This window comes from Protopterus annectens, chromosome 4.part0 (assembly GCF_019279795.1).
Source record: "Protopterus annectens isolate FY-2018-M chromosome 4.part0, PAN1.0, whole genome shotgun sequence".
NCBI classification, from domain to species: Eukaryota; Metazoa; Chordata; order Ceratodontiformes; family Protopteridae; genus Protopterus; species Protopterus annectens.
In genome coordinates this window covers 1,768,683,115-1,768,701,133 of record NC_056733.1, presented here as the reverse complement: position 1 = coordinate 1,768,701,133, position 18,019 = coordinate 1,768,683,115, and the positions used below count along the sequence as shown (strand labels likewise).

The 18,019-nt window shown below is 37.8% G+C and overlaps 1 protein-coding gene across 1 annotated transcript in view; it reads right to left on the bottom strand.

The window, feature by feature from the left end:
- Window positions 1-261: 261 nt before the first annotated feature.
- LOC122800013 (serine/threonine-protein phosphatase 2B catalytic subunit alpha isoform-like) overlaps window positions 262-18,019 on the bottom strand; it is a 2,229,074-nt gene continuing 2,211,316 nt past the window's right edge. The window contains exon 14 of the mRNA XM_044069477.1: window positions 262-1,770. Coding sequence (XP_043925412.1) covers window positions 1,592-1,770 — 179 coding nt within the window. The 3' untranslated portion in view covers window positions 262-1,591. The remainder of the gene's footprint in view (window positions 1,771-18,019) is intronic.

Below are 18,019 nucleotides of genomic sequence, written 5' to 3'. Positions count from 1 at the left end.
GCGGACCAGAGTTCCGCTGTGTCGACCCCTAACCGGGAAAAGCCGAAAGACACAACAACAACATAATGACTCCGTATAATATATAGTGTCACTTAGAGTACTACCATTTCACAACTTACAGACTGTACTGTTGTTCACAATAAATACCTGTATCAAATGGTGTCTTCCATCTTGATTCGACTATGTAGTCCAACCCAAATAAAAGTCATTTTGGCATTTATATTGATATAGTGCAGCTGCTTCAAAAAGTATGAAGGACAGTTTGTGGATTCATGCATGTTTTATTGAAGAGTAAAAAAAGTTCTGTTAACTTCCCAGAGGGCATGCTTACAATATCATTTTTTCAAATATCAATTCCAATGTGAAAACTCAGATTCATTTATTACAAGAATCCTCACAAGATAAAGTTAATGAAAAATAAAAAATAAAATAATGACTTTTTGAAAAAAATATTTAAAGTGTGTAAGGAAGTGATGATTATACTAACTGTCTTATAAGTGAGGCACTAAATGGTGCCTTCATAATTTTTATAACTTCTTAATACCCATGCAGTCATGCATTGGCAGCCAAAAATGTTGCTTTGGACTAAGTAAAGATGTACTGAAAATGTGTATTGATACTATTGGGCACTTCTGTACACAACAAACATAAAATACAATTAAATTCATCTTTGTAAAGTAACATGAAAAATTTTTTACAGCAATATCAACAAATAAAAACAAACAATTTTACAAATATATTATACTGTAAAGCAAATAAGAATCCAGTTTTACCAGTCTGAAACACAGCACAAATACAGTTTCACATTTCATTTAGAAAGTTAGTTACATGCATCAATGCATTCTAGAGATACTGTACAAATTTTTAGTTTTACCGTTATGGCAGATCATTACAAAAGAAGTATGTGTGTGTGTGACTGTGTGCAGTGTTTGTAATTACATGTGACAGGCAAACTAAATTCATTGTTACAGTATGTCACAATAAAAAGTCCTAATCAAAAGCAATGTGGCTGTCCTGTAGCATAGTAAAAGAACTTGCCTGCATCCAAATACAATGAACATTGTCAGGCAGCAATTTTGTTTACAAAACATACTCTTCTAATATTCTGCATTTCAATTATTTTTCAAATTTACACTTTTGTTCTTAAGACATAGATTAAATTTGAATAGTAATAAAACAGTTTTAAATGGAGATATATACGTGTCTTTTATGAATAAAATATTGTCTTAAATTACTGAGAAATGTTTAAAATCGTTTTACTATGGCGAACACACTCATTGATGTATAAATATGAAGAATACACCCAAGTAAAATAAGAAGATTGAGATTACTTACTTGTTTCTCAGTGGACCAAAGGGAAGCATGGGAGCAGACTGAAAATGCTGCTTAAATGTTTACCACCTTTGTAAAAAAACCTAGTCCATCATTTTATCTGAAGTACTATATTTAGGCTTGTATGAAACAGGGCTAGACTCTTTGTTCTTTAGAAAAGGGTTAATTTTTATGCCAAAGCAGCAGTATGGTATCTTGGTCAGAGGCAGGACATGTTACAAATTGAAATTTTAAAACTATTCAAGTCCTTGTGAGCAGTTCACTGGGTATTGCTGTTGTCACCGGTCCCGTTTGACTCTGACATATTCATTTTTCCCACTGAGTTACCAATGCTGTTGACAGCATCCTTTCGAGGGGGCATCCTCTCATTAATACGATCCAGTCCTTTCGCCTCCTCAAAGCTACTGATTCTGTGCTGTGGTGAAAACCCACGGATTCCTAAATAAGGACAAGATTGAATGAAAGTAAGAAAAATACTGATTACTAATTGGAATTCTTTGTACTATAATGCATTTTTTGCAGTTACATTTCAATCATTTCTGAAAATTTGACTAGCAAAGAAAATATAAGCCAAGCAATCTGCATTTTCTAACATTTCTAAATACATTTACTTACAATGTTGTACTACAATTATCAACATAGTTTTAGTTTGAGTACACAACTGAGTTAATATAAATGTGATGGACATGTTTCTTCTGCATAATAAATCATTTTTCAACACTGCCATGCAAACATTTCCATATGACTTAACTGACTTTGACAGTTATACTTAAAGCAGGAAAAGTTGCAAGTGCTGTGATAACTCAAGCGTCCTCTTAAAATAATCTTTAGTTCTGCACTTAATTTTGTCATGCTGCATTAAAATTTAATTATTTGTCTCTTACACTGAAAACTTCTATTCCTGATATTGCCTCACTGACTTGCTCTTGGTAATTTAATTCATGTTTTAATGCCAGCTTTGAAACCTTTGTACTGGTTACTGTATTTTCTGTTAAAGAGTTAGTCAACTGTCTGTATTTATTAAGGCTGCTTGCAATGATGAATTTCTACACTCCCCTTTCCCCTTCACGCAACTTGACTTCAGCATGGCAAACCATCTGATACGCAAAACTGACAGACCACAGGAAATGCATGTGCCTGCACTATACATCCAATCAAATCCTGATATTGTCACACACACACACAAACTCACACTTGCACTCAGACAGATCTGAGACAAATTTAAGGAACTCGGTGAAAAGTCCTAGTCAATTTTTTTTTTCTTTTCAGCAATAAAGCAAAATCCCCTCACAACAAAAATGACTAGTGGACAGTCCCCCCTTCTTTTTCACACATTGCCACTAGCATTCCCTACTCTGCTTTAATTTCCTTCAACAGTCATTTTTTTTCTACTTTCTACTTACCTTCCCTCTGTCCCATCTTTCCATTTAAATACCATTCATCACTCCATAGCCAAGATGTACTTGTCAAGATGCTTCACTACTAAAATTCTGGAGATGAAGGCCCTTTGTGCAACCTCCACAGCATCTTTGGTCACTAAATATGATTGTAACCATCTGCTGGTGAGCTAGGAAGATTGTATTACTTCAGAAAGCTAATCATTCTGCTGTGCTTTTACACTGTTACATTGCCCACATCTAGTCTTCATTAGTACCAAACTTTCTACAGTATACTGTGTCTAACCTAATTTAGAAAGCCCATTCCCTTGAATAATCTCTACTATACTAAGGAAAACAATTTTCAATTCAGATACGATATCTGTATTTTAAGAATTGAATTCTGCTATTCACTTTGTACTAGAGGTTTACTACTGAAATCCTGAAAATGCTTTACTCGAATGTTTAAATACTGGACTCTAAATCTTGAATTTCATAACATCTAAAAGGCAAAATGGTAAAAAACAATTTAGTGACAGCTGTAATTCAATCTATTCCACACTGCCTTGTAGACATAATTCTGCAATTTGAAAATGACACTTAGGTTATTTCCCTACAATGGAACTCATCAGACTTGAAGGATGTAAAGTGATATCTACTGGGTAATGCAATCTTTCAAGTATGGCTGTCCAATTTCATGCATCAGTGCTGTGGATTAGACCTCAAACCGTTTTGCTTCCTTACCTTCCACCACAACTTCCACCAATTCCATATGCAAAAACAATACAATTAATGTAAGGAAGTATATTAGGGGAATGCAAATATTCCAAAGTTATGTTGGCTATACAGACACTGCATCTGTACCTATGTGACATGTGTAGAACATTTTATTAAGACATCACAAGCTAGCAAGTCCTGTAAAATGTGCAATGTTGGGCTATGAGTTCAATAAAACCACGGACAGTCAGCTGTTCACCATGTGAGAGAAGTCTATCAAACATTGCCTTTTTGTCAACCAAACATCGTCTCTTAGGTGATAAGGGGAAGCAGTCCATCACTCTAGTCTTCAAATCTTCCACACAGTTCTATTCCAGTTGGGTTGCATGAAGGACTTCCAACATATACAATGACTACATAGACATCTATGCCAACCTTATACGGCATTCTGGCTCCTTGGATATCCTAGGGCACATGTATCTCACTGGTTCCAAAAGGCTATATCAAACAGGGGTGGCAACCTCTCAGCTGTTGATTCTCTAATTCCATAACTTCCAGGTATGCCTGGCACGTACTTTTCCCTAAAAAAGGTGCATAACTGTCTACCGGATGGAGGCATGTCCATTTCAATGTCCTTTAGGGTGTCTGCAATGGTTTCAGGACATGCTAATGCTGGTATTTGTTTACAAAGCACTGAGAAGCGTATGTTGCTGCCAAAGTCTGAGGCCAGATGCAGCTTTCGTATCTATCTCCAAATGATCTGACAGAGGTGGAACCAGCACCCCTTCACTATGCTGTCAGTTAAATTATGTTGGATAGCATTTACAGTACCTTTTTCAAAATCATTCAAAATCATACATGGACGTAGCAATAGATCAAAGCGAGCACAAAAGGATAAAACACACCTCCAGAACCTGTTATAGCATTCCTCTGTCTTGGGTGGTAAAATACCATATACTATGGGTATAATCTTATGAATGGTTGACTCTTCCAGACAACAATGGATAATGTATTCCTGCTTACATTCAGTGGTTAAAACAGACACCAGCAGCAAAACAAACGAAGTAAAACTAAAAAAATCCCTTGCGCAGAGGAAAAGGAGACAATCCAAAAAACAAAATCCACAGAGGCAGTATATCAATAAAAACTCCTGATTTATTTGTAAGTGTTTTCGCAATAAAAATTGCTTCATCGGACAGTCTGATGAAGCAATTTTTATTGCGAAAGTGCTTACAAATAAATCAACAGTTTTTATTGATATACTGCCTCTGTGGATTTCATTTTTTGGATTGTCTCCTTTTCCTCTGCGCAAGGGATTTTTTTACAGTTTTACATTCAGTGGTGTTAATGGGGAAAGTGCCGTCCACAAAGCTGTAATACGAGGCACATAGCATCCATAAATTAGACTCAGTGGTTATAATAACACAATTACCCACTGCTGATGTCTTGCCTCTATGTTTCACAATAAAGTGACCATTTTTTATAGGCAATAGGTCTGGCATTAGGGCACACAGGGAACACATATCCGAACACATAGCCCTCATTTTCCTTTGCTTGACCCTATTTACAGTTTGCTTTAGTGCTGATGTGTTTGGCAGTGAATTAACTACAGTGCTTGGTGTATCAGTCAGAATTTCAGACACGATCTTACACGGGTCTTTGACAGAGTGTTCAGCTCTCCTTCTGATATTCTCCCTAACTTTAAACACTTTACATTTAATAGCATCAGGGGCATGAAAATGTATCGTACTTTTCTCCAACTTATGTACATCCATTCCTCCACCATTTCAGTCATGCATCTCCCTTTACATTTATCCTTTAACATCTTTGTACAGCACCAATACGTCCTACTGGTCACGGCTTTCTCATGATTGTACTGATACCCATATACACATAGCATCTGTTTACCTTTTTGAGTCAAAACTGTCTCATACATATTTTCAATCACACCAGGTACAAATCCACCATGTGCACCCCCCAACGTAAACCTGGCAGAATAAATACAACAATTATGGGTTACAGCTGGATGCCCTGTCAACAAGACGTGTACATTTAATCTTGTGCTTTACACTTACCTTGGCATACAGGTGCCCACACCTGCAGAAAGATATGGAAGGATGCACACACACATACAAATTCCTTCAGTGAACTACCATCATGCTAGTTGGACTTTTTTATTTTATGGAAAGCGTAAACAATATGTCAATCAGTCTTTTGAATTCAATGTATTTTGGTTCACATAAATGCCTACAGGAAATCTGCATTTCAACAATGTCACACTCGACCAAATGCCATTTGCAAATATGATAGTAAATTGTACTAGATAATGCCTACTTGACTGGTATTATGTTCCCTTATATGATAAAAGCACCAAACAAGCCGTACTCTTCTCATGTTAGCATTATTTACTAAATTTTCTTCTTTCTTCATGGCTCAACATATTAATGCAGTAAGATATGAGCAACAGCACCAATAATGCAGGGTTTGATTCCAGCTTTGGATATACTGAAGTATTGGGTTTATGGGCTGGTATAATGGTTAAGGTATTCACCTCACCGACACAAGGTCTGATTTTCAATTTTGGAAGGGAAATGGGCTAAGATTAAAATGGTCCACAAGGGCAGCTAGCCTAATACTTACCTATGAACCTGTTATTAGTCTTACTCTATATAAATGTTTTCATTAAAATCACCAGTTAGCTTTCTCAGTTCCTCACAAGAACAAGCAGGAGTTAAGGACTATGAATACATATTAATCTTTTTGCATGCCATATCATAAAGTCAAAGTTATGTAACACCCTCCCTACTGCCACTAGGGGCAATCATGCTCAATTTTTGGATATGTTCCATTTTGTTTTCTACAGTGTCTTATGCCCCCAGACTTGCTCTGAACCTCCTCTTCCTCTACCCCTAGAATACAAACTTATGTGGAATTGCAAACAAATATAAAGTGAAAGCAAAATACTGTTTGTTTGGTATGTAAGAAACACAAAGGACCAGTAGTTGGAGATTTTCAGCTTATAGATTCTCCCATAAAACATGTCAAGATTTAGATAAAGGGCTTCCCTTTCCTGTTCTGAACATCCTACTTGGATTTTCTCCACTGTGAGTTCCAGAACTGATATTCTACACAATCTGAAACACATTGTTGCCTAAGATATACTTCTATTTGCAATATGTGAGTCCATTCTCTCTTTTGATTATGGCATTGTATTGTGTCCCAATCCGTCAGGCCAATATCTGTCAATTCTTATTTGTGATTTAAGTGTTGTTTTCTTCCTTGTTTATTTATTTATTATATGAGCTGAACAGACTAGACCACAAGGGTCTTGTTCAATGACCTAGTGACAAATGCCAGTTCACAAAAGTAGAATGTATTGGTAAAGAAGAAATAGTGCAGACAGTCGTGTACATTTACCAGGCAGTAGGGAGGATGTGGTCTTATTTTGAAGTCCAAATAATCAAGTCCCTGGAGGTTGAACTTTGTTTCAAAAGCCACTGTCAGGTCATGGACATTGTCATTTAATATGAACACAAACCATGCTTTTAGCAAATAGCACCACTTGTGGACTTGCAGACTTCTCCACTGGGGTGGAGGTGTTTGCAGACTTGCTGTCTTCTCCATAGGGTGGGTCTGTGCGAGGGTTAAAACACCCCACTTGACGGATTGAGAGAAAATGTTGGTTTGGAGTATGTCTTGTTAGTTGCTGTGTGTTAGCTGCATTTTCCATTTTCCCTTGAACTTTTTAATTGTGGCAGGTTTTCATTGGGAGTAGGGTTTTGTTTATTTTGATTTGAATTTCAGGGATTTAATGGTTTGATTATTAATTATATGACAGGAATCCTTATCATTTAGCAGTAAAAATGTGTAAAGTATAGCAAGTTTAATCTTTATAAAGCTAACTAACTGCTCCTGATCTGTAGTTAATAAACCATTTCCTGCTCACTGTCTGGCCAGTAAACTAATTTAATGTTCATACTCTTCTTTATTAAACTTGCCACATTCAGAAACTAAGAAATTCAGCTGGTTTCTCTCAAAGGAAAATGCAACTGTCTAACTGTACACATTTCCAGTCACACTGGGATATTCTTCCCATAAATTGCTTCACTGTGTCCTATTCTTCAGCCAAGCCTATATACAGTCCCTCATTATTCACCTCAATCCCTGCAGTTTACACAGCAGCCTTCTTGGGGTTCCTCATCAATGTCTTTAAAAGAATTTGAATAGACCACATCTACTGGAACCCCCCATCCAGTTTCCCTTTGACACAGCCATAAAAGTGGATCAGATTTTCCTGAAAGCTCCTCCTGACCGTGAATACATACTGGCTACAGTCCTGGATGTTACTATCATCCAACAAAGCACTCAGCCTTCCCGTTAATATATCTTCTATGATCTTCCCAAACTGTGATATCAGGCTAAATGGTCTGCAATTCTTCTGGCTGTTTGCATCCCCACCTCCCTGCACATTGTGCAGGTGAACCATTACTATTTTATGTCCTCTGATGCTTCTGCAAAGGACAAAAATCTACATCAGGGCAGATGTCAGCACTTCAGCCAAGGTTTTGAGTATTGGGGTAATGAAGCCTACCCCCGTGCCTCTATTTTTCAGTGCAGCCTCTCCACTTCATCGTTCTCTCTCTCTCTCTTTCTACTCCTGTCTGCCTGTTGTTCTCCCCATTTTGTACTTCTATTCCAAGCATGTCATTCTTCCTTTCTTTTCCTTGGGGAATACTGACATAAAGTATACATGCAACACTTCAGCTTTGTTCCCATCATTTATGACCTGATTCCTGTCCTTATTTAGCTTTGTGACACCTACATCCCCCTAACGTTTCTCTGAAATATATCCACAGAAGTGTCTGCCCTCTTTGTAATCCACTAGCTCCTGTTCTATCTTGGCCTCCGCTGAGGTCACTTCCTTTGCAGCTCTCCTGCCTTCCTGCTTTAGTGTGGCTCCTCTACCTCCTCCATTCTGCTTTCTACTTGTAATATGTTTCCCTTTCATCCTAATCACTAATTTGATTTTGTTGTATAGCCATACTGGCCTTCTCCTCTTCTTGCCTTTTTATATTTTCCTAAGCGCTGCTTCCGCAGCTGAGTATTCCATGTCTGACTCATGTCTATATCTTATATGGTCCTACAGTCTGTCTCTGGTTCTCTAGCTCCTTTTAAGCTTTTCTGTAGCTCTACACATGGTCTCCCTTGTAATTCCATACCACTGTCCTTGGCCTTAGTGCTGTTTCCTTCTTTGTTGCCTATCTCTGCCTTAATCCGCATTTAAGATTAAGTTCTTTCTGCAGCATTTATCTAACAGCCAACGGAATCGCTTTTTTCCCAAGGTCATAATCTCTTTAATTTTAAACTCAACATTTAAGGTTGGGACCTCCAAGGATACTCCTGGTAGATTTAGGTCTCCCATTACTGTGACTTTCTTCTTCTTGTTTCCTTCTTTTATTCTTTCCTGCAACTATTCGTCCTCCTTCCTGGATATCAGGAGCCCAGTATATGGTGTCTGTCCACTAGCATCCCCACAATCTTAACTGCACAGGTACTTATTTTAGGTTCTGCATTATCCTATTATATCCCTTTTACTAGGTAATGCTATCCTCATCTCTTATCCAGTGTTTGATAGCTTCTCTTACACAAAATGTCATCCTACCCTCATATATCTTCTCTCTGTTCTTCCTGGACTGTCTATTAACTTGGCACTTGCATGTCTGATCTTAATACCTTACTGACTTGAGTATTGGCTTGAGTCCCTGAAATGCCAACAATATCCAAATTACCATCCTGATTCACTGCCAGCAGCTCTCTCATTTTTTCAGCGACTCCTTACATTACATAAAATCAACATCCACCCCCTATCTGAATCTCAACTGCTTGTTGAACCATATCTCATTAAGTCTGTCATCTTTTTGTTCCATTTGTTTGGCTACCTACCTTTCTTGAACCACATCCACTGAATTAGCAAAAGGGCAGAACCATAGAGACATATCTTTCTAGTCCTTTCTTTGGTACTTCCATCTCTTCTGGAATGAGGTGCAGTCCACCTTTAAAATAAAACTGATTCCTACTCCAGGTTGTCCATCAACTCTTCACCAGACTTACACCTTTCTCTGGAGTTAACCATTTCAGCCACTTAATGTATTCATTAATCTTCTGTGTATTTGGCATACTTGCTGCTAGCACTGGCAAGACTTCCTTTGGACTCTGGGGATAGATGTGGTATTGTTAGTGTATGTTTGCGTGTATGCATGTGTCTTGTGTAATGGATAGATGTGGTGTTGTTAGTGTGTGTGTATGTGTGTATGAGTGTGTCCTGTGTAGTGGCAGTGTTATGGGAATGTTTTTATTACGGTAAGGTGTAGGGTTAGAGTTAGCACCCATTACTAAGATGCTGCAGGGGGGGGGGGGGCAGAGCCAAGTGAGACTGTTGGATGTGTGGCAAGACCTATGGCAAGGAGTGAAAGGGTTTACTTTTTTGAGGTGTGAAATCAAACAAATCAGAAGACTGAATAGACTATTGGTGGAAAGGAAAAGATATTAAGAAATGACAGCTGTATACTGCAGGCAAAGCAACTTATCAGGTGACGCCATTGTTAAGCTGAGAAGGAATTAAGAAATTTGACAATAGTTGGGTAGAGATGGAATCTGGGACACTAGATGAGGAGTGACAATATTAAATGTACACAGGATATGATCAGGAAGACTGTAAACTTCAATAAAAACTCCAGAGGCATACTAGGAATTGGTGAAGGGGATGGGGTGAAAGCTACTAGGTGCAGCAATGTCATAACAAGAAGAGGAAAAATGAGAAAATAAGGGGTGCAGGAAGCGACAGCTCTAGAAGATAGGTTTAGAAAGTTGTAAAATGCTATACAAGTAGACAAACTGACTGAAAAAAACATGAGGAATACAAGATAAAAGCTGAGAAGGTGAGATGAGGCAGAGTGGTGGAAGAGAGGAGATATGAACATCAAGATGCTGATGTGGAGAATCAAGGATCTGAAAATGAAGGCCTAGGTTAGTTTACTAGAACATGAAAGTGTAGAGGAAACTGCACAAATGAGAAATAATGGCACAATTTCAATGTTACTACACTGAGCTTTACAAAAAGTTGAACCCCCAAGGTAGAGTGGACTATTAATGTAAAGGGTATGTACTGAGTGAAGAGGAACGACAAAGAATAAATCTGCCGATAGGAAAAGGGGAGGCATCTGGGGCTATCAGACATCTGGATGGTGGGTAAAGTGGGTGGGACAGATGGATATCCCACTGACCTCTATAAGAGGGTTTTCAGGCGACCAGTACAATGACAGATCTGCTCAATGATACCACAGAAGAAGGGAAATTAATTCTATGGAAGAGATAACTATTGTAATGTATAAAAAAAAAAAAAAAAAAAAAAAAAAACACAGAAAGAGACAGATGTCAAAAATGACCACTCTGCATCTTCATGCAATGTAGATACCAATGTTTTTGTTTTTAATTTGACAGCAAGATTGCAATTCTTCTAAGAATAACTGGGGATTAAGAAGTGGGATTTATTTAAGATATATCATCCATGGACCATTGACTGCTCTTCTAGATTTTGTTGAGTGGGCTGAAGGAAAGGGTCAGGGAAAAACATAAATTGTGTTAATGGACATCCAGAGAACATTTTACTGCATCTCATATGACTTCATGACAGATACATTGAAAGAGGATACTGGAAATGTTTGGTGGCTGAATAGGGTTGCCAACTTTTCATGTCAAAAACTCTGGACGTGTGTGAAAGCAAAATGCGTGAAATTTTGGTACCCAAGTCAAATACCATGAATGGATAACAAAACAAAATAAATGAAATTCCTCGTGATAGTAATGAAGCTATGAAGCCACATACTGCTGTCTGAAGCCTATTTTCTTTCGAGCAATTTTTTTAAATTCAATTTTACTTTGCACTGTGTTGAGGATGCATGTTCAGAGAATTTACTTGTGAACAATTCAAGAAACATATTTTCTAAAGTCTCCAAAGTTAACGTATAGATTCATAGAAAATGCTAACCTGTGCTCTGGCCCAAGGGCAATGTGGAACACAGACTACACTATAATAGCCTGAAAACAATATGTTCTTACCCAAGTTTTGGAGAACTCCCACGGACTTTACAATCCTAATGTCAAAAGGTTACTTTTTCCAACGAATATAGATTATTTGTAACATATTTTTCTTGTGCCCTTAAAACCTCGATTGAGAAATGTTGAATTTGCATTTAGGTGTGCTTTGTGGTTCTTGTTTAATTCGAGCTATAACAATATTCTTAAACTATTACTGTACAATGCCTTAAATACTAAACCATTACTGTACAATTCCTTAAATATACCTTAGATATCCATAACTCGACTCACTCTCTCTCGACTTTTGCAAAGACATCTGATATAGGTTAGCTTCCAATATCTCCCACTAATAAAAACAATCCATGTTGCTTCTATTTATAGTAATCAAACACATCAAAGAAACCAAGTATTCACCGAAAAAAGACCTATTGTCCAGGTCGCCAGGCGTAACCTGTGTAGATGACAGTTTTTTTTTTACCTTTTCTTTCTGATCTGCAGGTTAAACTACATATGTATATCCAGTACAAAAGACTGGACTTCATTTTTTGCCAAACGAAAAAAATCATTCCCATAGAACTTGAGTATATGCAGTTTTAAGTAATATTTAGGTTTTAATGATAAATTACACAGTTGTCTTATGCAACTGTATTTTTACCCTAAAATCTGAGAACATTTTCCAATGTTCATGTTTTGTCGCAAGTCACAACTGTGCAACCAGCAAATGTCCTGCATAATGAGAAACAGGTGGTGACCCTGGAGTTAAATTTATCTGAAAACAGAGGATTGTAAGGTTGTCATCTCAAAAGGAAATAAAATCAGAATAGATTACATATATTCATCCGTTAAACACAATTTCACAAATGAATTAACCAAGTAACATTATCCAGACTAGATACATTTGTCAAGTTGTCTTTCCACAGACTATTGCTGTCTCACTGCAGTCTGAGCTGCATCTAAGCTGGCATGCATGTTTCACAGCACGCCTTTCTCTTGCAAGTACAAGAAATTATGCTTCAGCACAAATGACTTTCCCACAAAACATCAAACACTTAAACCTAACCTTATCCGGTTTATCTCCATGCTCCCACCAATTTTCCCCAAGATCATCACCCATCTTGACCAGCTCAAACTATTAAACTGTCGTTGACTTCGGAAACAGAATCTGAATTTTCTAGCTACAGTCCTACCACTTCACTTTTGAGAAACTGGAAAGTACACAATAATGGTAATTAGCTCCATTAAAAAGGAGCAAGTATAAATGCGAATGTGAAAAGTGATTCAACTTCACCTTTCATGAAAGTCAAAAACGCTAAGATTTTTATCTTATTTCATTTGTTTTCTTCTTTTTCTTAAGTAGGATTTAAAAGTGTGGCTGTTAAACTGTAACTTAACATCATATTAGTGTCTGGCCAAAGTAAAAGAAGTTTCACTTTGCAGAGAAGGTGAAGCACATGCTGTCTTGTTTATAAGGTTTTGTTGCCAGACAGCAGTGGACAGTGTCTCTGATGGGATGCAACAAGGGAGTGGCAAGGATGACAGGACTTGGAATGGGAAAAAAATACACAATTAGAGATGCTGAACTGGTTACAATAAGTAAATGTTAGTGTTACCTTACATATACAGATATAATCTATAATATATATGAGCCTGGGGGCATGCTGTGTACTAACAAGCACAAGGAATTGTTGCTATCCAGAGGCTGACAGGTTGGAGTACTGAGAGCGTGGTTCTCTGCTGCCACAAGTTTCAACCTGTTGAGAGAAACCATAATATGTTAACGGTGCTCTGTGCACATGAGACTGCTGGGACAGGATGAAAACAACTTTTAAGAACAAAAACAATGCTTTAATCTATGATTAAGATTGTGTTATACAAGTCCCATTACTCTGGAAATAATAACCAGTGAACCAATATTGATTTTATTTTTTCCAGAAAATACACTGTTCGGAAAAGGCAGCCTCCATTTTCCAGACACTGTCTCTTAATTCTGGACAGTCTGGAAGAATTCTGGACAGTTGGCAACCCTATGGCTGAAGGAAGTGAAAGTCCTCTATAGGGCTCCAAAGCTGCTATTATATATCAATAGGGACTTAGAGAAGACATAACATAACAAAGAGGAACACATCAGCATTGACCATTACCACTAGGATTATTTTTAATGATCATTGAATGCCTGGTGCGGAGAGTAAGGGAAATATGGATGAGGTAGCATACTGAATGGGAAATAAGCAGCAAACAGCCTTTTACAGATGACTATGATACTGCTGCTTGAGTATAAAGCTATACAATTACTGGGGATATTTGAGACAGTAGTTTTGCTAGAGTGCTGGACTCTGTTACTACCCTCACAAATCTATGATGATCTGAACTGGAACTAACAGTTGGAGGTATGTCCTGAAACTCCTTCAATGATTGGGGGGAGGGGTTACCTGGGATTTAATGTATTTAAATGGTATTTGCGATCAGAGACTAGAACTGTGTGGAGCTGAAAACAAGGGGAGGGAAACTGCTAGGCACATCAACGAGTAGATTTTCCATACTTTGGGAAGAATAAAAATAATTCATACAATGGTTCTTTGGCATGTTTTGGAGTTTGGTTGGCATATACAGATTAGTCCACTAAGTAAAATTATATGGAATAGCCAACTGGTGTACAACAGAGTGATAAGGTAAAGCAAAATAGGGATGATCATGAAAGACAGGCATAGGGCTCATAAGAAAGCGAGAGAGCCGGGCCTGCCAGATTTCAGGCAACATGTGACTGCTATAACACTGTGCAAAGGCTCAGAGCCTTAGAAAATACAAATTTATCATGGGTTGCCTGGTAAAGGGATGGAAGGCTAGAAATGGGAAGAAAATGAGTAAGGTAGAGGACAGTACCAACAAGATGATTCATAGGCTGCTAGGTTGTACATTGCAATTCACAGACAAAGGGGACAAAAGAATTAGAGAGGAATGTGGAAGTTGCCCAAAGGAGCAGGAGGATAAGTTGGAGTACTGAGAAGTAAAGAGCATTAGCAAGATGAAGGACCTACGGGATAAACTGTTAAATGAATGAATGTCCTTCTCTGTCCTCAAAGAAAAGCAAAATTTCCAGAAAGGAGGTTGCTGTTGTAAAGGGTGATTCTTAGAGCTATTAATCAGTGTCCTCAGAAGATTCTGTATAAGAACAAGGAGAAGCCTAAAGATTCTATAAGAACAAGGAGAAGCCTAAAGATTCAGAAGGAGAAATAGTAAGTTATGTGGTAGGCAGTGTATAAGAACAAGGAGAAGCCTAAAGATTCAGAAGGAGAAATAGTAAGTTATGTGGTAGGCCGTGTATAAGAACAAGGAGAAGCCTAAAGATTCAGAAGGAGAAATAGTAAGTTATGTGGTAGGCCGTGTATAAGAACAAGGAGAAGCCTAAAGATTCAGAAGGAGAAATAGTAAGTTATGTGGTAGGCCGTGTATAAGAACAAGGAAAAGCCTAAAGATTCAGAAGGAGAAATAGTAAGTTATGTGGTAGGCCGTGTATAAGAACAAGGAGAAGCCTAAAGATTCAGAAGGAGAAATAGTAAGTTATGTGGTAGGTCGTGTATAAGAACAAGGAGAAGCCTAAAGATTCAGAAGGAGAAATAGTAAGTTATGTGGTAGGCCTCGCTTTGGGAAATAGCTGGAGACAGATGAAAATGGTGAAAGCTAGTCGTTTACACGCAGCTCGTTCAATGGGTATGTGAGTGTGCTTTTGGTAAGTTAAGGGATCATTGTAGCAAATAGGATGTGACATGGCCTGAAGAATGCTTCTGGGAAGATGTATTATTGGTGATGGAACTGTTAAATGAGGCTGGTCCTATTGGGAATCAGAACAGACAAATGGTGCATAGGTGGTACAGTTCACCTGTAAGGATACATTGAGAAGGATAGTACCCATCCACAAAGTGTTGGTGATGTGGGGAGGAAAAACAATGATCAGACACATATAAGGTGGACAGGTAGGGAGCCTGTACCACTATGGAAGGATGCAAGAGAAATATGGATTAAATTACTGTGAAAGAAGACACCAGATCACAGTGACTTACACCTTTTTGGAGTTTGTAAAGGAAAGGGATGGTCTAGAAATGAGAGAATAGAACCTCAACTGCTTACTTGGGAATTGAGAAGAATGACACCTAACGTGGGTAAAGGGAAAGGTTTAGGTGTTTATTCAGAAGAAACAGTGATGATCTGGATGCAGAATTTATGGAAAAAGTATTCATTAACACTGACAAGAAGATGCAAGGGAGTGGTTTGGGCAATGAGTGGACCAGCCAAGTAGTGCAAAAAGGGTAAGGAATGCAACAGGAAAAATAGTAGAAATAGTAGTTATAATGGAAAAGGAGTGGTTACTAATAAATGTGGGTACAGGGATAGCCAGAGGTAAGGTACACCATACCCAAACTCGGGTAACTCTGAAAATTGTAGGGCGGAGAAAAATAGTACCCAGAACTTTGAATATGGTGATTGATACAGCATGAAATGTGTAAGGGGAAAAACTCTGGGGAAGAAAAGCCAAAGTCCAGTTAATGGGGAGGTTAACCCTAAAGTATGAATGTGTAAACAAAGAAATAAATTATGTCTTCTGAATTAAGATATAAATGACATGTATTAGGGTCATCAGCGCCATGACAAACAGGTTGTATAATTTGGTAGGCAACTGTGGAATGTACATTATATGTGAAAATGTCTATGTAAAACAAAACTACTGGAAACCGCATTACATGTCAAACAATAAAAATGCAAAGTAAAAAAAAAAAGAAAAACATTTGGTTCAGTATGTCATGCTCATTTTCAGTTTTCTTTCTGTGCTTAGTCTGATCTCACAAAAAATTGCTGAACAGGTACTGCTTTCAGTCAGGGGTGTAGACAGGATTTTCAGATTTGTACTCACACCTCCTAGACTGCTGCCCCCAACAAGCCACACCCACATCTACACATTGCTGTCTGTGCACTTCCTTAAACTGCTGACCAGGCCACGCCCCTTTCACAATGCTGCTCCCTGAATGATCATAGTCAGCCGTATGCCAGGGTGGTAATTACTTGCATGATGAAGCAGCTTTCATATCTTCATGGGTCAAAAAACAAAATATATTCTCATTTAAAATTTTGCAGACTTCATTCCAGTGAAGTTGTACTCCCCACACACACCCAAACACACACTCACACGTATACCAGTTAAATAGAAATACCAAGGCACATGCACGTATACCAGTTAAATAGAAATACCAAGGCATTATCAAATAGTTGCCAGTAAGCAGATTCCAAATAGTAAAGGGTTCAGCATAAATCTATAAGGCCATGTAGTAGTACCATAAACACTCAAGAAATAACTAATAAATGAAAACTATAATATGCTGTGGGGTTAAATCCCCCCCAAGACTGCTTCAGTAGTTTCCCCATGTATGCACAGCCACCAAAATGAAACAGTTCCCCTAATGACCAAAAGCAAATGACATCAAAATGAATTATTTCCCAAGGTTTCCTTAAGCAGTTTGTCCTTGTATGCAAAAACACCAAAATGAAACATTTTCCCAAATGATCCATTCAATAGATTGTCCATGTATGCACATAAGGAGCAAATGACATCAAAATGAATCATTTCCACCAAGATTCCCTTAATTACTTTTCCATGTATGCACAAGCACCAAAATAAAACATTTTCTCCAACCACGTCTTCAGCAGTCTGTTTGTATGCATAGTAACCACAAAATTACATTGAAATTAATAATTCCCCCCAAGGATTCCTTGCGTACTTTGTCCATGTATGCACAAGCACTAAAATGAAACATTTTCTCCAATGTCACCTTCAGTCAGGTTTGTCCATGTATACACAAGCACCACCAAAAGTCATCAAAATGAATAATTTCTCCCAAGATTCCCTTAATTACTTTTCCATGTATGCACAAGCACAAAAATAAAACAAATTTCACCAGTGACTTCAGCTGTCTGTTTGTATGCATAGTAACCACAAACAGATCTAAATTAATCATTCCCCACAAGGATTTCTTGCATACTTTGTCCATGTATGCACAAGCACAAGAATTAAACATTTTCCCCCCAACGACCCCTTCAGTACTTTGTCTATGCATGCACAAGCACAAAAATGAAACATTTTCCCTGACGACTTCTTCAGCAATCTGTTTGTATGCACAGTAACCACAAAATGACATCAAAATGAATAATTTCCTCCAAGGTTCCCTTTTACTGCTTCATATTAATGTTAACTAAACCCAGCACTTCTGTAGATTAACTAGGCTAAAATTTTAAATACCCAAGGATGTAAAAGATAGAATACATTTTATTCAGTCTCTGGAAGATTGACATGCCCAAAACACATTGCGATAAGATAGCCTTACATTTTTAGTTCACTTGCCCTGTGGCAGCAATAACAGGGAATGAATGATTTAAAAACAAGATATTAATACACTGCACAATTAAATGTAACAAAAGGGTTACATTCCAACAAGCAAAAGAAGATGAAG